Here is a 26,729-nt window from a genome sequence, read left to right as displayed (position 1 = left end):
AATGGAAAGCAATTGCTTTCAATCGAAGTAATTGCCCATTGCTTTCAATGGAAAGCAATGGAAGTAAAACCCGGCTGGCTCAATCCGTCCTCCTTTTTCTGGAGCCATATGGTAACCCTACCCTCTGTTAGAGTACGCCGTTTTTACCTTGAATATATCTTGCTGAAAAAAAGATATTGTACACCATTCAACCAACTCTGAGCTAATGTTGTTCTCAGTACCACGGAGAGTCTGTGCCATTGGGGCAGAACCTCCGATCTACAGCTGACTGTGAGTAAACATTGTGTTATTCAAATAAAGGACTTTCAGAGAGAGAGAGAGTCTTCAGGTGTGAACTAGTTTACCAAGGTTGTACGTCAGGATATAAGACTTAGAAGCTACAAGTCTTAGAGGCCTGAACAGTAGGAGGAGAAATAAAATTTTAGAATCTGTGGCATCACTCAGATGTAGACTGGTACCCCTACTCCCCTTGGAGAATACCTGATAAAACGTGTCGTATTGCTGTATTGGTAAAAAGTGATTACAAGTACTACTCCAGTCAGGAAAAGTGTAATGATGCTTAGAAAACAGTGTTTGTTTTTTCCTGATATTTTTAAGGTATATGAACTTAACTTTGTTAAACAAAAGGATTTCCTTTTTGACTTTCTTTTTCTTTTATTAGGTATCATCGCAACAAGAATTAGTGGCCAGAGTAATTCAGAAAATTTGTGAGAAAGGGAAGAGGAATGTCCTGGCATTTGGATACGCATTACAAAATGAAAAAAACTTTGTGAGAGTTAAGTTTGCTTCAAATATATGCAACTACTCACCTAACTCTACGACAGCCACCATTAGCACCAGCGTCCTTTGGGAAATGTTACTGAGCAGGATAGGGGATGATGTTATGATGTATTTATTAGAGCACTGTTCTCTGTTTATGTTGGTACCACCCAGCTGCTGCTACCAAATCAGTGGTGAGCCTATATATAATTTTTCAAATGAGAAGTTTGCTCCAACATGGTTCAAGCAACAGCTTTTACCACATCGATGCAATGTTTTATTAGACTATGTTAGAAAAAAGGTTCATTTTCACAAGAAATATCTTTTAAAAGTTAACTCATTGAAACGCAAACAAAGGTTACAAACTAACATTACGTGCATCATCAGCCAGAGCAGAAATAAAGTTCCAGATTCTGTATGTTCCAGCTCAGAGAGAGAAGCACAAACAGCAACATACCAGCCGACTGGAGCAAGAAATTCAGATTTAACAGCCACCGGATACACAAAGGATGGAACAAAAATGAATTCTCAGATGGCAACTTGGAAAAGGTCAAGAAAAAGGCATTGTGATAATGTCAGATCAGATGTTTCTGTCAAGAGAAGGAAGAGAAACTTGAGGAAGAGTGAGGAATTGAGCCTTTCCCTTTCTTCAGCTAATGGCAAGCAAATACCAGAAATTGCACTGTATGGGGTGTCTGCGCAGAAAAATTATGCAGCTAATATAACTGAGGTGGAATCTGTTAGTAAAGGAATTTGGGGTGAGCATCAGCTCCAAGAAGCTGGCAGTATAATTGAATCTACTCAGTTACTCCAAGAAGCTGATCCTGACAGTGGTGGAGGAGGAGATGCTGTTAAAACTAAACAAACTGAAGACATTTCTTTACAATGCAAATTGTTTGGAGTAAAGTCAGCCAATTCAGATTCTAATCTGTGGAATAAAAGCTCAATGTCTCCAATCTACATTGAAAGAGGATACATGTTGTACTGTGGTAGGAGCCTAAAAGAAGATTTTTCCCAGTCATTCTTATTGAATGATTTGAAAGGTGGTTGTGTTGGAAGCCAAAGACTGATAGAAACCATATTCTTGAACTGCAGTGTATTTGAGCAGAAATCTGAAAAAAAAACAATTTGGAAATTATAGGAAAAAGAAGAAATTACCTAAACGCTACTGGCAGATGAAGCATGTTTTCCAGGAAATGATACACAACCACAAGAAGTGTCCATATAGAGTAGTTCTAAAAAAACATTGTCCAGCTGGGATTTCAAAGTTATATGTAAACAAAGATGACACGCAGACACAAGCAGTGTCTGACATGCTTCATCAAGTACCGCATGAAGAAAAAGGAGGATTTAAACAAAAAGAAAAGAATGGTAATGAACCCTCGATAGATGAAATGTACATCCAGGGTGAAAGAAGAGTGAGTAGTCACGTAGTCTGCAATTACTCATATTCATTAGGAAGCACTGTCAGTGGGGTATTTGAATTGGATCAAACAGGAAAAGAAAAGCAAATTAATTCTTCTAAAGATTTAGATAAGGTAGATCTCCTAATGCTTCTCAGGCAACATAACAGCATCCAGCAAGTGTATGCCTTTGTTAGGGAATGCTTACACAGGGTAGTGCCTGATGAGCTATGGGGCTCCAGTTACAACAAATGCCGCTTCCTGAAAAATGTGAAAAAATTAATTTCCATGGGAAAATATGACCGATTCTCACTGCTGGAACTAATGTGGAAGATGAGAGCTGAAGACTGCTTATGGCTTCGTCTAGTCAAAGGTATTTATTTATTTATTTAGAGCATTTATAGCCCACATTTTCCCACCCACAGGCAGGCTCAATGTGGCTTACAGTAATCTACAGAAATCATACATCAATTCTACAACAAACAGTCAACGACACTGAAGTGAAAGAGATTAGAGAGTAATAGCAAAGGTGGGGAAATGCGGAAAGAGAAATTGAATTCAATAGGAAGAGATGCGGGGCGGGTCTTGAGCGTAAGCTTTTCCAAATAAGAAGGTCTTAAGATAATTTTTGAAGGTCAGATGATCAGGGGCAATTTTCACAAATTTAGGTAGACCATTCCACAGTTGTTCGCTAATATAGGAAAAGGTAGAGGCATAGGTGGTTTTATACTTGAGGCCACTATAGATTGGGTAATGCAGATTTAAGTACAAGCGAGCTGATCTGTGAGAGTTTCGAGGTGGTAAGCTGACAAGGGTGTCCATATACGCAGGGGCTTCACCATAGAGAATTTTATGCACCAGAGCGCAAATTTTAAATGTTATTCGGTCCTTGACAGGGAGCCAGTGCAGTTTCTCACGCAGTGGTCTTGAACTTTGAAACCTCGATAACTTTGGAATATCAGATAACCAATCATTATTATTGGTGCCAGTCCTGTGAGTGTGAATTATTGTACTGGCTGTTATTGTATTAAAATAAAAAAGATTATAGTATATTTTTGGTTGCGTTAAAGGATTTAAAACCAAAAAAGAGGGTGGCCCTCCATAAACCATGAGAAAGATAAGGAATCAAAGAATAATAAAAAATATTGGAAAAGTAATACCAGGAAACTGTTATTAAAACAAAATGAAAATTCATGAGTGTAAGTGAGCAGAATATACAGTGGTGTTCTACAACATATGTGCACAAATTCGATCACTGACCAGAAAGCCTTCACACTATTGACCCAAATGCTGATCGATCTCTCTCTCTCTCTCTCTCTCTCTATCTATATATCTATATATATCTATATATCAGAAAATTACAAATAATTCAGAATACAGCAAGACTAATTTTCAAATTATTATTTATTGCATTTGTATCCCACATTATCTCACCTATTTGCAGGCTCAATGTGGCTTACATAGTTTTGTTATGACATTGTCATTACAGAATATCAGATATAGTTAGTAGTGTGTAGAGATTAAGTAGGGAAGAAAGAGGAAGTGATTAGGCGGGTGATAGTAGAAGTGGATTTTCCTAAATGGTTGGGTTGGGAAAGTGAATTAGTGAAGCTGTTGGCTCTCGTTGTAGGCCTTGTTGATGAAGTATGTCTTCAGAGATTTGCGAAAGTTATTTGTTTCGACAATTGATTTCAGGTCTGTGGGTAGAGCATTCCATATCTGCATGCTCGTGTAGGAGAAGGTAGTGGCATGCATCAGCTTGTATTTTAGTCCTTTACAGCTGGGGAAGTTCAAATTGAGAAATTTGCAGGATGTTCTTGTGGCGTTTCTGGGAGGTAGGTCCACTAGGTTCAGCATGTAGATCGGGCGTCTGCGTGAATAATTCTGTGTACAATCGTACATATCTTGAACGCAATGCGTTCTTTAAGTGGGAGCCAGTGCAGTTTCTCTCTTAGAGGTGTTGCACTTTCATATTTAGTTTTTCCAAATATGAGTCTGGCGGCAGTATTCTGGGCTGTTTGGAGTTTTTTGATAGTCTGTTCTTTGCAGCCCATATATAGTGCGTTGCAGTAATCCAGATGGCTTATTACCATTGACTGTACCAGGGTGCGGAAGACGTATCTCGGGAAGAATGGTTTTACTCTTTTGAGTTTCCACATGGAGTGGAACATCTTTTTTATCGTGTTCTTCACGTGGGTATCGAGAGTGAGGTTTCGATCAATAGTAACTCCAAGAATTTTCAGGTTTTGTGAGACTGGAAGAGAGCAGTATGGTGTGATTATGGTAGAGAAGGTTTTTGTGTTATGTTGGGAGGCGAGTACAAGACATTGTGTTTTTTCTGCGTTAAGTTTTAGTTGGAATGCATCCGCCCAGGTGTGCATGACTTGGAGGCTTTGGTTGATCTCGTTGGTGATTTCATTTAGATCATGTTTGAACGGGATGTAGATAGTAACATCATCTGCATATATGTAAGGATTGAGGTTTTGATTGGCTAGCAGTTTGGCTAACGGTATCATCATTAGGTTGAATAAGGTTGGTGATAGGGGGGATCCTTGGGGTACTCCACATTCGGGTGTCCATGGGGGTGATCTGTCTGCGTTCATTATTACTTGGTATGATCTTGTGATTAGGAATTCTTTAAACCATTTGATTACTGTGCCTCCTACTCCGAAGTATTCTAGTATATGTAATAGTATTTCATGATTAACCATGTCGAAGGCACTGGACATGTCGAATTGTAGGACGAGTATGTTGTTACCAGTTGCGATTGCTTGTTTGAATGAATTCATTGCGGCTGCTAGAACAGTTTCTGTGCTGTGGTTTGTCTGAAATCATGATTGAGATTCGTGCAGGATTGAGTGTTTATTTAGGTATTCAGTGAGTTGTTTCATCACTATGCCTTCCATGAGTTTGGTTATGAGTGGGATAGATGCTACTGGGCGGTAGTTGGTTAAGTCCATTGTGGTGTTCTTAGCATCTTTCGGTAGCGGAGTTAGTAGGATGTTTCCTTTATCCGTGGGGAAGAGCCCATTTTGAAGCCTGTGATTTACGTGGTTCGTGAGGTCTGTTTTGAATTGTTTGGGTGCGGATCATATTAGACTATTAGGGCATATGTCTAATTTGCATTGTGATTTGGCGTATTTTCCGAGCCAATGTGAGATTTCCTTGATGAGAGCTTGTCAGAGTTGGTCCATGATCGGTCTGCTGGGCATTCCCCGGGTTTCGGGTCTAGACATTCAAGTATGTTTGTGTAGTCCGTTGTATTTGTAGGTATCATGAGTCTGAGCTTTATGATTTTTTCCTTGAAGTAATTTGTGAGATTGATTGCTGATGGGGTTTCTGTGTTGTTGGAGGTGGCTGTAGTGGTGTTTAGGAGATTGTTTACGAGTGAGAAGAATTTGTGTGTATCTTTGTAGTTTGGTCCTATTTTGGTTTTGTAATATGTTCTTTTAGTTTGTCTGATAGCGTATTTGTATTTTCTTTGTAGTTGTTTCCAGTCTTTGAGTGTGTTTTCGTCTTTTTTTCTTCCATGCTCTTTCTAGTCTTCTGACCTGAGTTTTTAGTTCTTTCAATTCTTCGTTAAACCATGGTATTGAGTTTTTTCTGTGTGAGGTTCTGGTTTGACGTGGTGCTATATTGTCTAGTATTGTTCTGCATCTGTTATCCCATTCTTGAAGAAATTGGGGTGAGTCTGTAGGTGTTGACCATTCCTCGGTGTAAAGTTGTTGCCAGAATATTAGTGGGTCTATTTTGCATCTCGTAATGTAGGTATGTTGTTTTTGTTGTGTCTTTTTTGTTCTCCAGTGGAGGGAGAGGTTAACACTGTAGTGGTCAGACCGTGGTCTGGCTGTCCATTTTGTGTCTGTTATTGTGAGATTTGGATCTGATGAGAATTTGTGGGTGATGATGTCTAGTGTATGTCCTTTTTTATGGGTGGGTTGTGTGTTTGGCCAGTGGAGCTCCCATAGTTGGAGGAAGTATTTGCATTTGCGTACATTGCTTGAGTTAGTATCTTCAAGGTGAAGGTTGATGTCACCTGCTATGATAAGGTTCTGGGTGGACAAGCAAGTATTCGATATGAAATCTTGAAAGTGCATTTGTGAGTCTTGCCAATTGCCCGGGGGTCTGTAGAATAGGATTAGGTTTAGGTGTTCATGTAGGTTGGGGTGGTTAATTCTGACTGAGGCTATTTCGAGTTGGGGGCGAATAGATTCTGATGTTGTGACTTTGAATTGAGATTTATAGATTATTGCTATACCTCCTCCTCTTTTTCCTTCTCTTGTCCAGTGGGTAGTTTTGTATCCTGGAGGACAGAGCTCTAAGATTATTGGGTCTTTGGGGTCATGGATCCAGGTTTCGCTGATAAGGAGGAGGTCGAGATGGTCATCTGTGATCCAGTCGGTTAGTGTCGTGGTTTTATTGACTGCCAATCTGGCGTTGATGTATCCTATTTGTATTTGTTGGTAGTGATCGGTTGGATTTGAGGTAGTGTTAATTTTTATCAGTTGTCTGTCTTCTGGATGTATACGTTTAAGTCCTTTCATTCTTTTCTGCTGATGATGATCGTGATTGATAGGCATGTTGTATGGGTGATTTGTGAATTGTGTGGGTGGTGTTGCCTATGATAGGGTTTGTGGGTGCGTGGTGGATTAGGGGGAGATAGTAGGTGATTAGGAATAGTAATTTGCTGGGGCTAATATCAGTGTTCGTTGTTTAGGGAGCGTTAGTAGGTTACAGTTCAAAATTCAGTGAGTCGATATTTTAGATTAGAGAGGGGAAGTAAATTATCATGAGTAATTTTTTGGTGTTCATGTTAGCTATGGTTCGTGTTGTTTGGTTGTGCTTGAAGGTGTTAGTGAGTGAACTTTTGTACGAACAGTAGGCAGTATAAGCAGTACAGTATGGCAATACAGTGCTACTTAAACATTAGGAATACAGTATAAGCAGTGCAGTATAAGCAGTGCAACTTAAACAGTAAGCGGTACATAGTTTAAACAGTAAACGCAATATAATAATACAGTATAAGCAGTGCAGCATAATTAGTGCAACTTATCCAGTAAGCAGTACAGTATACGCAGTATAGTATAAGCAGCGCAGCTTAGACAGTAAGCAGTGCAGCAAAAATAGTAATTTAGTGTAAAGTTAAAGTTCTTTAATGCAATATTAAGGTGATACAGTTCTGGTATGCCAGTTGGCTTTGGTTTTGCTACACCCGTACCTGACTTAACTTCATTGGCTCCCTGTAACTGAAAAGATCAGATTTAAAGCCGTCTGCATTATTTTTCAAATTCTACATCTAATCTATCGACCAAGATAACATCTCTAAATCTGGTCTGTTCAAAAAGACTAAAAGACCAGCTCTTCTTATCTTCCCAGCCCTACTAGGGTTCTAGTTATTGTTGAAGACTTTCAACTCAGTCTTCCCAGTGATTGGAACTGCCTTATGGAACTCCCTCCCCATTGCCATTAGAAGGGACAACAACTACCTTAGCTTTAGAAAGAAACTAAAAATGTTCGTTTTCCCAAAATCCACTGGTTGATCTCCTCCTCACTGCACTCTTACTCACTAAAGACTGCCTATCGATTCCTTGCAGTTATGCCATTACCTCGAGACTTATCGCTTAATCTCCTTATACAAGGTTATAATTTTACAATCCAATCAATGTAAACCGCACTGAACCCTAGAAAGGGGATATTAGCGGTATATAAGACCTGAATTGAATTGAAATGCCTTTGTGCTTAACTGCAAGGGGAGAGTTGTAGCACTGTGGCTGGGCTCTTAATAAACTACAGCCACACAGAGGGTTGAAAGTAAAATAAAGCACTCTAGGGAAGGGCTAGCCTATTCCTTTCAGAAGTGGGGAGAAATAAACAAACATACAAAACTCAATATTTGTCCTCGGGAGTTCTCCCTGTGGCTTGCTGCTGCTGAGCCACAGCATGCACTAGTCTGTCCCAAAACAGCATAACCAGCTTGTCTCTGGTCTAGAGTTCCAGAGTTAAAAGTTCTGTTTTTAAGTATTCAACACAGCTCGGCCTAACTTAGCCTAAAGTCCAAAGTTACACTTTTCAGCAGGATTCCAATATAAACGGCCTACCTTAGTGGAGCTTCTGCAGCTTACATTTCAGTGGTGGAAGCATAGAATGGAAGACTTTTTTTTTTTCCTCAGTGCTTGCCTGTTCTGTCCTATCAGAGGGTTGTTAACATCTTACTCTCTCTGGGTCCTGCCTTCCTGACGCAGCAGGCTACCTATGCTGTTTCCTGACTTAAGGTATCTCAGTTCCAGCCTCAGTGAGGGAGAATCGTTAAGGAATCCCTGTCTTGTACCACACGCTCCCTCACAGGGGCATACAAATGGTGAGGCATGGGTAGGCCTCCTAGTTACACATATAACTTAAAGAATACTGTAAGTTAGATGCTGAAGTGCTGCATTTAGGTACTAACATTGAGGCCAGCTATAGATCTGGTGTAAGTGGGCATGCCTAAATGTAGGAGTGTTGATGCCAACTTATGCTAGTATTCTATAATGTCATCTTGGCACACAGGTACTGTTATAGAATTGGCACTCAGTGCATGACATTAGCGTGCTTAAATTGTGGCACCTAATTATAGAATTGCTACCAATATTGTCATATTATTGCAATTTAGCCTGCCTCAGGCTTCCAAAAAATAATTACAAAAGACATTAAAGACTAAATAATCCCACCTTTCCATATCATCAAGCTGATCAATCCATAGACTGGTGGGTTGTGTCCATCTACCAGCAGGTGGAGATAGAGAGCAAACTTTTGCCTCCCTATATGTGGTCATGTGCTGCCGGAAACTCCTCAGTATGTTCTCTATCTCAGCAGGTGGTGGTCACACACAGCAGCAGCTCTGGCTAGGCCTCCAAGCCTAATCCTTAGGTTTTGTTGAGGCCTGGGGTTGAGGGCTCTTTTGAGCAAGTGCAAACCTGGTGGTGCCAGGTCCCTCCTTTTCTCCCCCCTCCCGCTGGCTCCGTTTAAAAAAAAAAAAAAAAAAAAAAAAAATTTTTAAACGTCTTTAAAGGCGTTTAATTCGACGTTTCTTTAAACGTTCATTGCAGCTACTCACTGGGACACCAGTTCGTTACAGCTCGGAGCGGCAAGCAGGTAATTTTACCTTTTTATAGCGGGCAGGGGGTTCCCCGATTCTTCTCCTCGTGGCAATGGCGTCGGAGGGCGAGGGCGCAAAGGGTCGCTCCCCGGATCGCTGGAGCGCTTCTAGAGGGGATGCGGGGGTTTTACAACCTGATTCGCCCTTGATGGGTGATAGTTTAGTGACCGATGAATGTCCCGGTCGTTCCTCCGGCGTGGCGGTTTTTTCCCGCCATAAACGCCCATCCCCCGCTCCTCGCCTCCGCCATCTTGGCCGGCCACGTGGCTCGGACGGCTTCTTCGGGGCCGCCCTTGAGGTTGGAGACATTAATGCCATGAACGCCCTTAATTTGGGCGACGGCACAAAAGCGGCTAAAGTTAAGCGCCGTTCTTCCCGCGCGGCTCCTTCACGGAGTTTCGCGCCGGACGCCATTTTGGATGCGCAGCATGTCTCTCCCCCGCTATTGCGAGCGCCGGTTGAGAGTGTGTCTAGGGCTGTTGCCCAGGCTGCGGAAGTGCACAGTCTGGGGGGTTTCTCCCCCAAGTTTGTTTTGCTGCTGCATCAGGCTTTCCTCATGCAAAACGCTGCCCCCGCTCCCTCTTCTGATAAAGGGGTTGAGGTTCCCAGAGGTAAACGCCCTCGGGTTGATTTCCAGGCCTTGGAGGACTTTTGTCTCCTCCGATGTAGATGAGGGCAGCGTGTCTGAGGTCTCCCAACGATCCTTTGCGGATTCCTTGGAGGAGATAGATCCCCGCTCGGATGGAGCGAATGACCCCTCTGCAGCGCGGCTTTTTAGCCCAGAGGATTTGCCCAACCTGTTGTTACAGGCCATGGACACTTTGAAGATTTCCTCTCCGGAGGACGTCTCTCCCTCAGCCCCTGTTGGCTCTGCCATTATGCTGGGGACGAAGCGCCCGCCTAGAACATTCCACGTGCATGATGCCATGCACACCTTAATTGCGGCTCAATGGGATGTCCCGGAAACGAGCCTTAAAGTGGTTAGGGCTATGTCCCGCCTCTATCCTTTGGCTGTGAGTGAACGTGAGGCCTATCTGTGGCCTACCGTGGATTCTTTAATCACTGCGGTGACTAAGAAAACGGCGTTGCCGGTGGAAGGTGGCACGGCCCTAAAGGACGCCCAAGACAGAAGATTGGAGGCGGCCTTAAGGTCGTCCTTTGAGGCAGCTGCTTTAAGTTTGCAGGCCTCAGTTTGCGGCTCCTATGTGGCCAGGGCGTGCCGGACTATGGTGCAGCGGGCTTCCCCCTCGGATCATTCCTTGAGGGCTGATTGGCCGGCCCTGGAATCGGGCTTAGCCTATTTGGCAGACTTGCTGTATGATGTCTGGAGAGCCTCAGCTAAAGGCATGGCTCAGACAGTCTCTGCGCGGCGGTGGCTTTGGCTGAAACATTGGTCTGCTGACCACGCCTCTAAATCCCGCCTGGCTAGATTGCCTTTTAAAGGCAAGCTGCTCTTTGGGGTCGAGCTGGACAAAATCGTGACCGATCTCGGCACGTCTAAGGGCAAGAAATTACCAGAGGTCAGGGCTCGGGTTAGTACTCGTCCCGATACCTCCAGAGGACGGTTGCAGGAAGCCCATCGGTACCGCCTGGGCAAGTCGGGTTCCTCTGCCCCCTCTTCCTTCAAGAGGAATTTCTCCCCCAAGCAGCATTCCTTTCGCAGAGACCGCCGTCCCGGAGGTGCTCCCTCCGGTCCTCCCCCAGGGTCTCGTACCCAATGACGGGGCCTTGGTCCACGCCCCAGTGCAGATTGGAGGACGGCTGTCCTCGTTTCTGGGCGAGTGGACCACTATAACTTCAGACGCGTGGGTGCTGGAAGTCATCAGAGACGGCTACAAGCTAGAGTTCTGCCAACCCTTAAGAGACGGGTTTGTACTCTCTCCCTGCAAGTCTCCGGTCAAGCTGTGGTAGTGCAGCAGACCTTGGACAACCTGATCCGCCTGGGTGCGGTCGTTCCGGTGCCAAAAAATCAGATTGGCAAGGGACGTTACTCCATTTACTTTGTGGTTCCAAAGAAAGGAGGTTCTGTCCGGCCTATCCTCGACCTCAAAGGGGTCAATCGGGCCTGGAAAGTGAGGCACTTTCGCATGGAGACTCTCCGCTCTGTTATAGCGGCAGTGAAGGCAGGAGAGTTCTTGGCTTCCTTGGACATCAAGGAAGCGTACCTGCATATTCCCATCTGGCCTCCTCTCCAACGCTTTCTGCGTTTTACAGTCCTGAGACGACACTTCCAGTTCAGAGCCCTCCCTTTCGGGTTGGCTACTGCTCCGCGGACCTTTTCCAAAGTAATGGGGGTCATAGCGGCCTTCCTGCTAAAGGAAGGAGTACAAGTCCATCCTTATCTGGACGACTGGTTGATCCGAGCCCCCTCTTATGCAGAGTGCGGCAAAGCTATGGACCGGGTAGTTGCTCTTTTGAGCTCCCTGGGATGGATCATCAACTGGAAGAAGAGCCAGCTGCGCCCGACTCAGTCCCTGGTGTATCTGGGAGTTCGATTCGACACCCAAGTGGGCAGAGTGTTCCTGCCAGACAATCGGATTGTCAAGCTTCAGGCTCAGGTGGACTAGTTCCTAGTAGCCTCTCCTATTCGGGCTTGGGACTACGTGCAGCTGTTGGGCTCTATGACGGCCACGATGGAAGTAGTGCCCTGGGCCAGGGCTCATATGAGACCACTACAGCTATCTCTGCTGCTGCGCTGGACTCCGATGTCGGAGGATTATGCTGTGCGCCTTCCCGTGGACCCAGCAGTGCGCAAGGCGCTGAGCTGGTGGACGCAGACAGACAAGTTGTCTGCAGGATTGCCTCTGGTGACCCCGGAGTGGATTGTCGTCACGACAGACGCCTCTTTGATGGGCTGGGGAGCCCACTGCTTGGGAAGGACAGCGCAGGGGCTCTTGTCTCCTGCAGAGGCAAGTGGTCTATCAACCTCCTGGAACTCAGAGCCATTCGGTTGGTGTTATTGGAGTTCATCCCGGTACTGGTGTTGAAGCCTGTACGGGTCCTGTCGGACAATGCCACGGCTGTGGCCTATATCAACCGCCAGTGAGGTACCAAGAGCGCCCCTCTAGCCAGGAGGCTATGAGTCTTTGCCAGTGGGCGGAAGCGAACCTGGAGCAGCTTTCAGCGGCCCACATTGCCGGAGTCATGAATGTCAAGGCGGACTTTCTCAGTCGCCATACCTTGGAGCCCGGAGAGTGGCAACTATCTGCTCAGGCGTTCTTGGACATCACGAAGCGCTGGGGCCAGCCGAGCCTAGATCTGATGGCGTCATCGGCCAATGGCCAAGTGCCGCGCTTTTTCAACAGAGGACGGGACCCTCGATCCCTGGGAGTAGATGCTCTTCTCCAACAGTGGCCGACACAAGAGCTCCTCTATGTGTTCCCGCCCTGGCCCATGTTGGGCAGGGTGCTAGACCGGGTGGCAAAGCATCCCGGCAGGGTAATCCTGGTGGGTCCGGATTGGCCCAGACGTCCCTGGTATGCGGACTTGTTCAGGCTCTCAGTCGACGATCCTCTGCGGCTGTCAGTGGAGCAGGGCCTGTTACATCAGGGTCCCGTGGTGATGGAGGATCCCTCTCCCTTTGGTCTTACGGCCTGGCTATTGAGCGGCAGCGTCTGAGGAAGAAGGGCTTCTCAGACAAGGTCATCGCCACTATGCTGAGAGCGAGGAAGCGCTCTACTTCTACTGCTTACGCCAGGGTTTGGCGTATCTTTGCAGCATGGTGTGAAGCAGGCTCACTTTCTCCCTTCACTGCTCCAATTTCTTCAGTGTTGGCGTTCCTGCAAGAAGGTCTGGAGAAAGGCCTGTCGCTCAGTTCCCTTAAAGTCCAGGTAGCGGCTCTGGCTTGCTTCAGGGTCCGCCTGAAGGGTGCTTCCCTGGCTTCGCAGCCAGATGTGGTGCACTTTCTCAAGGGAGTTAATCACCTGCGCCCTCCTCTGCACTCAGTGGTGCCTGCGTGGAATCTCATCCTGGTGCTAAGAGCATTGCAGAAGCCGCCTTTGGAACCCTTGTCGAGGGCATCTCTGAAAGACCTGACGTTGAAAACAGTCTTTTTGGTGGCTATCACTTCAGCCAGAAGAGTTTCCGAGCTCCAGGCGCTCTCATGTCGAGAGCCTTTTCTGCAGTTCACTGAGGCAGGAGTGACTATTCGCACAGTGCCTGCCTTCCTGCCCAAGATTGGTTCTCGCTTCTATGTGAATCAGCAGCTCTGTCTCCCTTCCTTTCGTAGGGAGGACTACCCAGAGGAGTACTCCGCTCTTGAATATCTGGATGTGAGACGAGTCATCATCAGATACTTGGCAGTGACCAATGATTTCCGGAAATCGGATCATCTGTTTGTCCTGTTTGCAGGTCCTCGTAAGGGTCTGCAGGCTGCTAAGCCTACAGTGGCAAGATGGGTCAAGGAAGCCATTGCAGCGGCTTATGTGGCCGCGGGGAAGGTGCCGCCTATCCAGCTGAAGGATCACTCCACGAGAGCTCAGGCGGCCTCGATGGCAGAGGCCGGATCCGTCTCCTTGGAAGAGATATGCAAGGCGGCAACGTGGGCTTCGGCTCATACATTCTCCAAGCATTACCGTTTGACTGTGGCTGCACGGGCGGAGGCCCGGTTTGGAGCTTCAGTGTTGAGGTCAGGGATTTCTATGTCCCGCCCTGGGTGAGTACTGCTTCGGTACATCCCACCAGTCTATGGATTGATCAGCTTGATGATATGGAAGGTAAAATTATGTATAATCATACCTGATAATTTTCTTTCCATTAATCATAGCTGATCAATCCATAGCCCCTCCCAGATATCTGTACTGTTTATATTCTGGTTGAATTTTAGGTTCAAGTTTAGCCTTCAGTTACTTCAGGAGGACTTCGTGTTCAAGTTCTTCTTTCACTTGGATTCTTCAAGAGTTGAGACGAGTTTGTGTTACAGTGAGCTGCTGCATTCCTCTCCCCTCCGTTTTACGGGGCTGGATTGAGACATAAATTCTGCCGGCACTCCCTCCCGCTTCGTGCGGCTGTAGGGCAGCTTTGTACCCCTCCCGCTTCGGCGGTGTTAGGGTCAGTCAGCTCCTCCCGCGGTTGCGGTTGCAGGATAAGCCAGATCCCCCCGCATCGGCGGGTGTGATGTCCCTCCCCCGCTCCGCGGGGATGAGCTGGACGGATTCCCCTCCCCCACTTGTGTGGGGATGAGCTGGGTTAATTCCCCTCCCCCGTTTCGGCGGTGGTGAGCTGGGCAGAGTGTCCCTTCGTGGGTGTAATTCTCTAAGTGCTGAGTCCTGCGGATGGAGCTTTGATATCGACATACTGAGGAGTTTCCGGCAGCACATGACCACATATAGGGAGGCAAAAGTTTGCTCTCTATCTCCACCTGCTGGTAGATGGACACAACCCACCAGTCTATGGATTGATCAGCTATGATTAATGGAAAGAAAATTATCAGGTATGATTATACATAATTTTACCATAACTCTTCCCCCCCCCCCCCCCCCCCCCCAGTAAAGCATATATCTTTGAAACATATTTGTTTGTTCCAACAGTTTAAGCATGTTTTGGCTCCCTTCACTCCCTTCTCTTTTGTATGAAATGATTTCAGAGCACTCCTTATTTGTGTGAGTCTTATGTCTTCAGCATTCAGAAAGAGTGTTAAAATCCCTTGACAAATTCTGGAGTGGTGTTGATCTAAAGATCTGTAACCTGCCATTAAATAGATTTTTTTAAAGCTTTTAAAATCTCTAGTTACAAGCTGTTAAGCCCATTAAAACGGGCAATATCCCCTCCGAAGGGACACCACCTTGTAAGTGGTGGAGGGGCTTCCGTGTTTCAATGACTCAGAGGGCTATGCTGAAGGGTTACCCATATCAGACAGGCCTCTGAGGAGAAACCAGACAAAGAGTGTCCCAAACTGGAGGATCCAAGATGGCATCGAGGGAGGATGTACGTTAGTTGAGTTTCCGTTTTACACCAGAATACCTGAAGAAGTAGGCGCGCTCCCCAGAGAATGGGGAAGTAGAAAGGCAAAGCCGTGGTGTTGCCCTCCTCGAACACGGCTGGGGTTCCCACCACTTCTCAGTCTGCTTTGGAGAGATTTGGGGTCATAACGTCGGGGATATCAGTTCCTGCTTCAGGGAACAGCAAGGCTTTATTGCCGAATCTCAGTGGAGAGGGAGTGACATTGAGTCCCCCTGTTGGCATGACCTCTCCAAGACCCGGAAACAGTAATGCTTCGCTATGGAGGTCGACAGTGGAAATGCCCGAAGTGGGTTAGGATTTTCACGCGATCCGAGGAGGTCCTGGCGCAGCATTGACTCCGGATAATAAACCAACTGGGGGATCGGAGAGTGAGCTCTGCCCCCGAAGATATCTGGAGCAGTTTCTGTGGAGAAATTGGACCTGGTGAAGCCAAATAATGTCACAATGGACGCACTATGGGAAGTGCTGCAGAGTGTGACTAACTCTCTTCTTCAGATGTCAAAACGTTTTTAGGAATAAATATGTGATTATATCAATACTTATCTAACAAAGTGGAAGTCCAAGATAAAAAAATAAAGACTTTTATTTCGGAAATGATTTCTCTATGAAAATCAGTTAATCTGGTAATGAAGGACAATTTTATGTTTCTTGTAAAAAATTGGAACTTCTGGAGAACCAATTAAGGAAAAATAACTTGAGAGAGATAAATTTTCCTAAAATACCCTGTATATAGAGTTATATTATTAGTGACTTTTGCCTTTGATTTAGATAGGAACAATGTTTTGAAATTGTATTTCTGACATATGGCTGATAGTTTTTTTGGGTTCAAAGATAAATATATTTCCTGACATATCAAGGGAATTGCAGACTAGGAGGTGTGAATTCTTGGCTTTTAAGCCAAGAATCATTGCCCTAGGTGGGACCTTCCTAGAGCGATTCCCTTGTAAGTGTTTTATTTCCTGATTACTTATTTGTTGAACCTAGGAAATTACAAGAGTTTGTGGAGTTAAAAGAACAGATGAAGAACCCTCTGCAGCAACTTCCTTTAAGTTACCACTGTACCAGCTGCAATTACCGATTAACCTTCCTCCCTCAGAAAATATGAATTGTAAGATTAACCATTCCGTGTTTTTGTTATTTTCTTTGAGATTATTTTTCTGATCTTGGATCCCCCAATTGTGGACAATAATGTGGACTAACAAAGATGATATTTTTCCTTAATGTTTGTTTTAATTGATATTTTCTCTTTTCTTTCCCATTTATGTATTGGACATAAATGTAATGTAATATAAAATGAATAAATAAAATTCAAAACGGGCAATATTTTTTATTTCTGACATATAATGTAAAATTTGATGAACATAATGTGTATTACTTGAAGGGGTGCAGAGAGAGTGACAGTGTGTGTGTGTATATATATATATATATATATATATATATATATATATATGTGTGTGTGAGAGAGAGAGAGCGAGCTGCTAAGAGTGCCTGTGACAGTGGAGGAGCATTTGCGCCTTAGCCAGTTGTTTCAGGCAGCAAAGCAGGGCTCGTTTTTGAGTAGCCTGCCCCCCTCCCCCATACATTTTCCTGTAACCTATATGGCGTATGGTGCCGTGTTGTTGGACTTCAATGAGTTCACTGAATGTGTGGTGTGTGTGAGCGACGTGCCTGGGATACATTCCCGGCATCGCTGTCCCGCTGTGTGTGTGTGTGTCTGTGAAAGAGAGAGTGTGAGAGTGAGTTCAGAGAGAGACAGACAGAGTTGTTTGAGGCAGCAAAGCAGGGCTCGTTTTTGAGTCGCCTGCCCTCATCCCCCATACATCTTCCTGTAACCTATATGGGTTATGGTGCGTTATTGTTGGACTTCAGTGAGTTCACTGTATGTGTGGTGTGTGTGAGTGATGTGCCTGGGATCCATTCCCGGCGTCGCTGTCCCGCTGTGTGTGTGTGAGAGAGAGAGAGAGTGAATTGAGAGAGAGCCTCCCAGTTCCAGGCCCCCTCCCTCCGAGTTCCAAGGCTCCCCTCACCCCACTCAGTTTCAGGCCTCCCTCTCTCCCTCCCTCCCTCCCTCCGCGTTCCAGGGCGTCTCCCTCCCTTCCAATTCGTCATCGCCTCTGGCCCTCTCCATTGAACTCACAGTGCCTCACCTCAGAAAGCGCAGAAGGCAGCAGCTGATCACCTCCCTTCGGCCTTCCTTCCCTCCCTGTGTGCCGCCCTCGTGTGATGTAACTTCGGCGAGGGCGGGACACAGGGAGGGAAGGAAGGCCGAAGGGAGGTGATCAGCCGCTGCCTTCTGTGCTTTCTGAGGTGAGGCGTTGAGTTCAATGGAGAGGGCCGGCGGCGACCCTGGGGGGGGGGGGGGGGGGGAGACGCCCTGGAACTAGGAGGGAGGGGCGCTTTCGGAGGTGAGATGCTGTAAGTTCAACGGAGAGGGCCATGTGCTGGCATATTGAAGAAAGAGAGGGAGAGACCGAGACAGGAGCGACGTTAAAATTAACCGGGAGCAGAAAGGTAGAGCTTCTGGCTGCGCATCAGCATGATTTTGTATATGTGCAGCTATAAGCCTAAGAACGTCGGAGTTTGGAACAGATCTAGGATGTGCCGCACATGCGCAGAACAGTGCACCAAATGGACAGTCAATTGTACTGTTTTATAATAAACCAACAATGTAAAATTACTCTATTCCTTGTCATCAAGCAGATGAAGCCATTACGTATGGGGTTATGTCCATCAACCAGCAGGGGAGATAGAGAGCACTCAAACTTTCACAGTGCCCTCTTGGCCAGCTAGCTCCACTTCCTCTTCAGTATTCTCTATCTCCCTTAGCAGGGTGGCTGCAGCTTGTTCGAGCTCCAGAAAAATCTGCCGGGAGGTGGTTCCTGGCTTGCCAGTTGTTAACCGGGGTGTTGGAGGCTATAGCAGCTTCACTTTAAAGGCACATAGGTTAGCCCTTTCCCTGCCTTACCCATACCTCTGTGGATGTGGACATATTGCCTTGCTTTCCCTGTCCTTACCCACCAACAGTGGATGCAGGCATATAGGTTCGCCCTTTCCCTGCCTTTCCCACTCATCTGAGCCTCTGGAGTCTTCAATACCTCTGCTTTCCTCACAGCTTAAAAAAAAAAAAGTCGCGTCGCGTTTTTAAACGCAGAGACGCTGGAACAGAGGTTTTTTGACCTGATTTTCAGCAGGATCGTAGTTGTACACTAGATCCGTTGAGGTAAGAGTGTTTTCCAACTCCTCCGGGGTGGGCCTGCGATCGGGGCGATTTTGGCGCGAACCGCCATTTTGGATTTTACCGCCATTTTCGGCGATGGCTGCGGACAATGTAAAGCGCTGTTCCACTTGTGGCAAGCGCAAATCAGCAGCAGGGCTCTGTAAATCGTGCTGTTTTGGCGTAGGAGCCGGCCCGAGCATGGCGAGCGATGTTTCTTCCCGCTCTGAGCTGGCAGCGGGCGCCATTTTGCTTACACCGCATGGCGCGGCCTCCGTGGACACGGAGAGACCTGTGCCGGGTGGGGCACCTCGAGATGAGGTTATTTCAGGAGTGGCTAGCACCGGACAGGATTTGGGTGCCCAGGGTGATTTTCTCCCCGGATTTTGTGCTTTTGCTGCATAAAGCATACATGATGAAAAGAGCCCTTCCTCAAGGGTCGCCTGAGGCTCCTCTGATTGCCCCCCCGATGGATTCTGGCCTGGGACTGCCCAGTGAGGCGTTTTTCCCGGATGCTTGGCCTAAAGATAAGCGCAGAAGGGTTAATTCCCCTTCAGATTGTGGTGCACCTTTTTCCCCCCCGTGGTCGGGGTGTGAGGATTCGGAGAACTCTGACAGACGTTCTTGGTCTGAGGAACCAGAGTCAGGTGCGGATTTACCACAGGATCTGGATGATTCCTCCGCGGTGAGGATTTTCCACCGTGATGAGCTGCCAGTGCTTATTTCAGATACCCTGCAGGCCCTCTCGATTGAAGATCCTGACAGTGGCATGGCCTCCTCGGGTAATCCCAGGATGGCTAGTACCAAGAAAGCTGCTCGGGCCTTCCCTTTGCATGACTCCATCCTAGAGCTTGTTTCGGCTCAGTGGGCTGACCCCGAGGGACCTTTGAGAGTTTCCAGGGCTATGGGGCAGTTATACCCTCTGCGTGAGGGACATATGGCTCGTTTTCAAATGCCTACAGTGGATGCCCTAGTCACTGCGGTGACAAAGAGAACTACCCTCCCTGTTGAAGGAGGTGTTGCCCTGAAGGACGTTCAAGACCGTAGGCTGGAAACAGCGTTGAAACGGTCCTTTGAAATTGCAGGTCTCACTGTTCGGGCGTCTGCATGCAGCTGTTATGCTGTGAGAGCCTGCCTAGCTTGGCTGCAACAGGCAGTGGCTCAGCCCGGAGATGGAGCGGAGCCCTTCTTGGATGTGGCTCCGCGGATGGAGGTGGCCTTGTCCTTTCTGGCTGATGCCCTTTATGACCTTGTCAGAGCTTCGGCTAAACAAATGGCAGTAGCAGTGGCGGCTCGCTGTCGTCTGTGGCTACGACACTGGGCAGCGGACATGGCCTCTAAGCAAAGGTTGGTGAAGTTGCCTTTTCAAGGACTTCTCCTATTTGGTGAGGAGTTAGAGAAAATTGTGAAAGGCCTGGGTGATCCAAAACCCCAGCGCTTGCCCGAAGATAGGCAGAGGCCTTCCTCTAAGGGCCAGGCGGTCCACTCCTCGTACAGACCTCGCTTCCGTGAAGCTAGAAGGTACCGCCTGGGGCGTTCTGCTGGGTTCACTTCACGTGCCCGTGGTCAGCAGAGGAACTCCTTTCGCTCGGACAAGCGTTCCGCAGCCGGTGGCTCAAGACCAGGAGTTCAGGGGCGACCCTCTCAATGATGGTGCGCCGGCCCTCTCCTCGATGCCTGTCATCGGAGGACGGCTTTCCCTCTTTGTCGAGGAGTGGGCCAAGATTTCCTCAGATCAGTGGGTTCTGGACCTGATCAGAGATGGATACAGAATAGAATTCAACGCCCCAGTAAGAGACGTGTTTGTGGAGTCCCGATGCGGTTCTGCCGTCAAACGGGCGGCGGTGGAGGAGACTTTACAAGGTCTGATTCAGTTAGGGGCAGTGACCCCGGTGCCTCCCGCCGAGCAAGGCTGCGGCCGATACTCCATCTACTTTGTGGTGCCGCGAAAAGGTGGGTCCTTTCGCCCTATTCTGGACTTAAAAGAAGTGAACAAGTCCCTGAGAGTGCGGCATTTCCACATGGAATCCCTGCGCTCCGTCATTGCGGCGGTTCAGCCAGGAGAGTTTCTCACGTCTCTAGACCTGAAAGAAGCTTACTTGCACATACCGATTTGGCCCCCGCACCAGAAGTTTCTGAGGTTTGCGGTGTTGGGAAAACATTTCCAGTTCAGGGCCTTGCCTTTTGGCTTCGCCACAGCTCCCCGAACCTTTTTGAAGGTAATGGTGGTAGTAGCTGCTTTTCTCAGGCGAGAAGGTATCAGGGTTCACCCGTACCTAGACGACTGGCTCATCAGAGCAGACTCTGTAACAGAGAGCTTACAAGCTACAGCCAGAGTGGTCTCAGTACTGCAATCTCTAGGCTGGGTCGTCAATATGGCCAAAAGTCACCTGTCCCCTTCACAATCTCTAGAGTTTTTGGGGGCCAGGTTCGACACAGTCTCGGGCTATATGTTCCTACCCGAGCTAAGGCGGTGCAAGCTTCAGAATCAGGTCCGTCTGCTCCTGAGGATGCCCCGCCCGCGAGCTTGGGACATTGTCCAGCTGCTGGGATCGATGGCAGCCACGATGGAAGTGGTACCCAGGGCGAGAGCGCACCTGAGACCTCTACAGTATTCCCTACTCCGGAGATGGTCTCCTATTTCTCAGGATTACCAATGCAGACTTACTTGGCTCCCTGCGGCCCGTCTCAGCATGGAGTGGTGGCTCTCGGACAGCATGCTGCGGCGAGGAATGCCGCTGACGCTCCCCGTTTGGTGCCTAGTGGTAACAGATGCCAGCCTGAAGGGCTGGGGCGCACACTGCAAGGGGAAGCATGCCCAGGGTCTGTGGACACCCGAGGAGTCGGAGTGGTCCATCAACCGCCTAGAGTTGAAAGCGGTGTTTCAGGCGCTTCTGGCCTTTCAAGTGACCCTGGAAGGATTGGCTGTCAGAGTGATGTCGGACAACACGACAACGGTGGCCTATATAAATCGACAAGGCGGAACAAGGTGCAGAGCACTAGCCGCGCAGGCCGAACTGATTTGCCACTGGGCCGAGCTGCATCTTCAGTGTCTGTCGGCAGCTCATATTGCAGGTCAGAGCAATGTGCAGGCCGATTATCTGAGCAGGCATCAGATCGATCCAGCAGAATGGAATCTGGCAGACGAAGTATTCCTGCAGATCTGTGCCAAATGGGGCAAGCCCGTGATGGATCTAATGGCGACAAGTGCCAATACCAAAGTCCCGTGCTTCTTCAGCAGACGGAGAGATCCTCGCTCGGCGGGGTTGGATACCTTGGCTCAACCCTGGCCTCGGGGTCTACTTTATGTGTTTCCCCCATGGCCCTTGATAGGGCGCCTGCTCTTGCGGATTCGGCTGCACCCAGGAGAAGTGGTGCTCATCGCCCCGGATTGGCCAAGGAGACCTTGGTATGCAGACCTCCGACAGATGCTCCTGGAGGCTCCTCTGCCGTTACCTCTGGTACCGAACCTGTTGACTCAGGGACCGGTAGCCATGGATGACGCCGGCCGCTTTGGTCTTACGGCATGGCTATTGAGAGGGCGCAATTGAGGGATAAAGGTTATTCCAATAAAGTTATTTCCACTCTCCTGCAAGCCCGCAAGCGGTCCACTTCCGTGGCTTATGCCAGGATTTGCTGCCTGTTTGAGTCTTGGTGTGCTTCCAGAGCCATTGTTCCAATGCGGGCTCCTGTCTCACCGATTCTGGACTTTTTGCAGGAAGGTGTACAAAAAGGCTTGGCCTATAATTCCCTGCGGGTGCAGGTGGCAGCGTTGGCCTCCCTTCGTGGTAAGGTGGAAGGCGTGTCTTTGGCTGCTCACCCAGATGTGGCACGGTTTCTTAGAGGGGTGCTTCGGCTCCGACCTCCAGTGCGAGCACCCTGTCCAGCTTGGAACCTGGGGCTAGTTTTGAAAACCCTGCAGGCATCTCCTTTTGAGCCGTTTCGGCGAGCATCGGAAAAAGACTTGACACTGAAGGCCGTTTTTCTGGTGGCCATTACCTCGGCGAGACGGGTGTCAGAGCTCCAGGCGCTGTCCTGTAGAGACCCATTTCTGCAATTTTCAGAGTCCAGAGTCACGGTTCGGACCGTGCCTTCCTTTATGCCTAAGGTGGTTTCAGCCTTTCACTTAAACCAGCCTATTTTCTTGCCCTCTTTTTCAGAGGAAGAGTTTCCAGAATCTTTTGGGCAGCTGCACCTTTTGGATGTGCGCAGGACTCTGCTGCAGTATCTGCGAGTTACTAACTCTTTCAGGACTTCTGATCATCTGTTTGTTTTGCTATCCGGTTCTCGTAGAGGGTCTCCAGCGTCTAAAGCCACTATTGCCCGCTGGCTCAAAGAAACTATCTTTTCAGCTTATCTGCTGGCCGGCAGGGTTCCGCCTGTAGCCTTTAAGGCACATTCTACTAGAGCGATTTCTTCCTCTTGGGCTGAAACTGGAGCACTCTCTCTTCAAGAGATATGCAGTGCAGCAACATGGGCTTCTAAGCTCTCCTTTGCCCGACATTACAGGCTGGATGTGGCTGCCAGGAGGGATGCGCGTTTTGGTGCACAAGTGCTAGCGCGTGGTATGGCTTGTTCCCACCCTATCTAGGGATTGCTTTGTTACATCCCATACGTAATGGCTTCATCTGCTTGATGACAAGGAAGGGAAAATTAGGTTCTTACCTTGGTAATTTTCTTTCCTTTAGTCATAGCAGATGAAGCCATGAGCCCTCCCTGTATGATTGTCTGTATGCTGTGAATCTGTTTTTCAGGTTCTGTTCTAATTTCCTGAAGTTCCTTCCTTGGGAGAAAGTTGGAAAACAATCTTCAGGATTCATGTTCAGTTCATATTTAGGAAATGTGTTCATTCCCTCCAGCATGTTTTTTTTTTGGAGGATGTGTTGATTCTCTCCAGGAGGCGCGTGTGTTCCCCTCCAGTTCTATAAATAGGAGGATGAGTTCATTCCCTCCAGTGTGTTGGGAGGATGTGTGATTCCCTCCAGGAGGCGCGTGTGTTGCCCTCCACTTATACAATAAGGAGGATGAGTTTATTCCCTCCAGGAGGATGTGCATTCCCTCCTTTATGAGTTCATGCCCTTTTGATGGGCCATCGTTCGCTGTGAGGAAAGCTCTTGTGATTCCCATTGCGGTTTGCCATACTGCTTTGGAAGCTTCAAATACTGAAGAGGCAATGGAGCTAGCTGGCCAAGAGGGCACTGTGAAAGTTTGAGTGCTCTCTATCTCCCTGCTGGTTGATGGACATAACCCCATACGTAATGGCTTCATCTGCTATGACTAAAGGAAAGAAAATTACTAAGGTAAGACCCTAATTTTCCCTTACAGTTCCAACAATACTGACAGAAAATACTTATTTCATTTTCCCCCCTAGAGATACTCCCTTCTCTGATCTTCTTGCCCACCCATTCCTAAATTATAAAGTTTCTTCCTTCCAAGGGTCAGTGGAATATTAATACTTAATCCGGCTGATATTTTTTAACTGGTCAGAAATGGCCGCTGACTGGTTAAATCGCTTTCTTGCATCTATCTGGTCAATTTCATTGGCACTTAACCAGCTATCTTCGTTGAAAATGACTGGTTAGTGCCAAATTGAAAACCAGCTAACTTGTGGGCATTCTAGGGGCAGATTTGTGTTATGCATTGAGGGGCTGAATAATGGCACTTAAGTAAACTGTTTAAATCGGGCTGCATAAATAGCAATACTGTATTAAGCAGTTTGAGTTATCTGGCTCAAACAACTCCCCCCCCCCCCCCCCTTCAGTGCTGAAGCCTGAACAGGGCCCAGCATTGAATATCTTGGAATAAGGCCAGCAGTTAGCAGCAAAACACTAGCCACCACCAGCTGAATGGGGGGGGGGGGGGGGACACGTGTTTAGGTTCATATATTGGGATTGTTTCTTAATTTTGTGACAATGATTTAGTTTCCAAGTTTATTTTAATCTTGCTATCCTGCAAACCATAATCTATGTAGCTTACTATTCTAAAGATTCAGAAAGAGAATGAATGAAATGAGGACAAAAGAATGGGAAAAGCAGCAAAGGGAGGGAGAAACAGAATTATAATATACAATTGGAAAGAGGGATATAAGCAGGGACAGAGGGAAGGATAATCTGTGTTGGCTTGCTGGCCAACAGGCCAATCCCATGGGCAGTCTTATGTAAATGAAACATTTACCTAAATTGTTGTGAATAGTACTGACATGTGACTGTATATAAAAACTTTTAGTTTATTTTATTTACCTTGACTAACTCCCTACTACCTCTCCTTACAAGAGCTGCAAGAGTGACTTCTTAACTCATAATTGCTTTAGTTTTTCAGTTCTTAGTAGTTCAAAAGAAAATTGCCTGAGTTTTTCTGGAATGCTATGCATCTTGCAACCTTACTTCTACTCGCATGTCTATTCTCCATTAACAACAGCAGAAACAGGAAGTTTCTTCATTTGGGGACACTAACTTTCTGCAGTTGAACAAAATACACTCTGCATAATAGCATATCCCCTTAATGTGATTCCCCAGCAGTGTAACGTCGTCAAACCATTTCCATCCAGCTGCACAGGCAGACTCAGTCCAGGCTTCGAGGACAAGCAGGCTGAAAGATTCTCAAGTGGGTCGTCATCCGCATGGGCCCAGGAACTGGCATGATTAATAGCCAAGAGAAACTTTGCTAGAGCCTTCTGGTGTGCGTGCTGTCTTCCTGCCCGTCGTGTGACCATGCTCCTCAGTTTATCTTTTTTCCACGCGAGGAGCAACAGTTATTTCTGTGGTTCCTTTTTTGTCTGGGAACGAGCCTTTCAGTACCTTTTTTCCAGCGCTTTTCCAGCATTTTCGGTGGTCTTCTGTCTTTTTTCTTTCTTATTAAAAAAAAAAAAAAATTCTCGTAATTTCTTAGTTTTTTGTGACTTGTGTTAAGCTTCCTTTCTTTTTTGTACGTGGCCATACATAGGGTGATCGGCTGGGTCAATTCTCCTTTTGTGCCTCTTTCCGTTTGGCACAACCGCATTTTTTTATTTAGCCGGAGCTGTATTCCCTCCCAGTGGCTTCAAACGCTGTACTCTGTGCAACCAGACCATCTCAGTTAAAGATACCCATTCATGGTGTATCCAATGCTGTGGGCCCAACCACAGCCCGGTGAGTTGTGGCTTTTGTCTTTGTATAAAGAAACGGACACAAATTGCCCGAGAGGCTCAAAGAAAAAAACTTTTTGGAGCCTGATCTGGTCGTTAATGTTGTCTTCAAGGGAAGCATCATCTGGATTGGAGGTAGGGATGGCTGCTCAGAGAGCCCGACATACTGGGAGCAGTGAGGCATCGAGTGGGTCTCCACCTACCTGGAAGCCTCCCGCAATGCAGGCCCCCCCCCCCCCGGACCGACCTTCGTCAGACCCGACCCCGAGGTGGTGGGAGGATTAAGCGTCGTCCTCGTCGGCACTGAGGTGCTTCAAGCGAAGGCTAAGAAGCATCGACACTATTCTGCTTGACACATGGTACCGGGAGCTCTGGGGCACCAAAACATTTGGCACCCAAGAAGCGTCGACGTCAGGAGGACCGCTCCCCCTCCATTTAGGAGGTGCCGACGCATCTGTCTGCTAGCAGCCGAGATTCTGCGTCCCAAGTGCTTCTGCAACCTGATCTCCACCCAACCCCACAGCCTTTGCCAATGGCAGCTCTCAATGAGCGAATCCGGGCCTTGCCTCCAGAGCTACTGGAAGGCTTTCTGCGTCAAAGTGCATTGGCGTCGGAGGTGCTTGTGCTTACCATGCCCCTTGCTGCAGCTTTGGCTGGTCCTCAACCCACGGTGAGGCCTGTGGCGCTGGTGTTGACTGCCACCCAGCGGTTCTCCTTCGATGTTGGTGGAGGAAGCTTCGTCGCAGCCGATGCAAGAGTCGATTTGCTCAACACCAATCTCGAGACCATGGATCTTCGATGTCGAGCCGGGTTAGGTCTTGGAAGTCACTGAGGGAAGTGCTTTCCGACACCTGTATATTCCTTCCTATGCTAGGCCTCTACATTGCTCTCTTTGGTTCTCACATGTTAGCCTAATAACTCAGCATCTTTGTAACAATCAGGGCCGGTCTTAGACCGAGGCGGCCGCATAGGGCCTTCCGCTTAAGGGGGCCCCGCGCGGCGCACCACAACTCTGCCTCCTCTGCTCCATCCCGCTCCCGCTTAGTCTTCTTACCCGAAGTTGCAGCGGCGAACTGGCGGGTGGGGTGGCAGTAGTAAAAGCAGCAAGCAGGCAGGCTCGACTCCGTCCTTCGC

At 47.7% G+C, this 26,729-nt stretch overlaps 1 protein-coding gene across 1 annotated transcript in view; it reads left to right on the top strand.

The window, feature by feature from the left end:
- The window catches only part of TERT (telomerase reverse transcriptase), a 399,618-nt gene that overhangs the window by 24,030 nt on the left and 348,859 nt on the right, over positions 1 to 26,729 (top strand). Inside the window, 2 exon segments of the mRNA XM_030209711.1 lie at positions 662 to 1,878; positions 1,880 to 2,535. Of these exon segments, the coding sequence (XP_030065571.1) occupies positions 662 to 1,878; positions 1,880 to 2,535 (1,873 nt within the window).

The sequence above is a fragment of the Microcaecilia unicolor genome, chromosome 1, assembly GCF_901765095.1.
Source record: "Microcaecilia unicolor chromosome 1, aMicUni1.1, whole genome shotgun sequence".
In the NCBI taxonomy this organism is placed as follows: Eukaryota; Metazoa; Chordata; class Amphibia; order Gymnophiona; family Siphonopidae; genus Microcaecilia; species Microcaecilia unicolor.
Note: the sequence above shows the minus strand (reverse complement) of the source record. Positions and strands in the feature narration are given on the sequence as shown.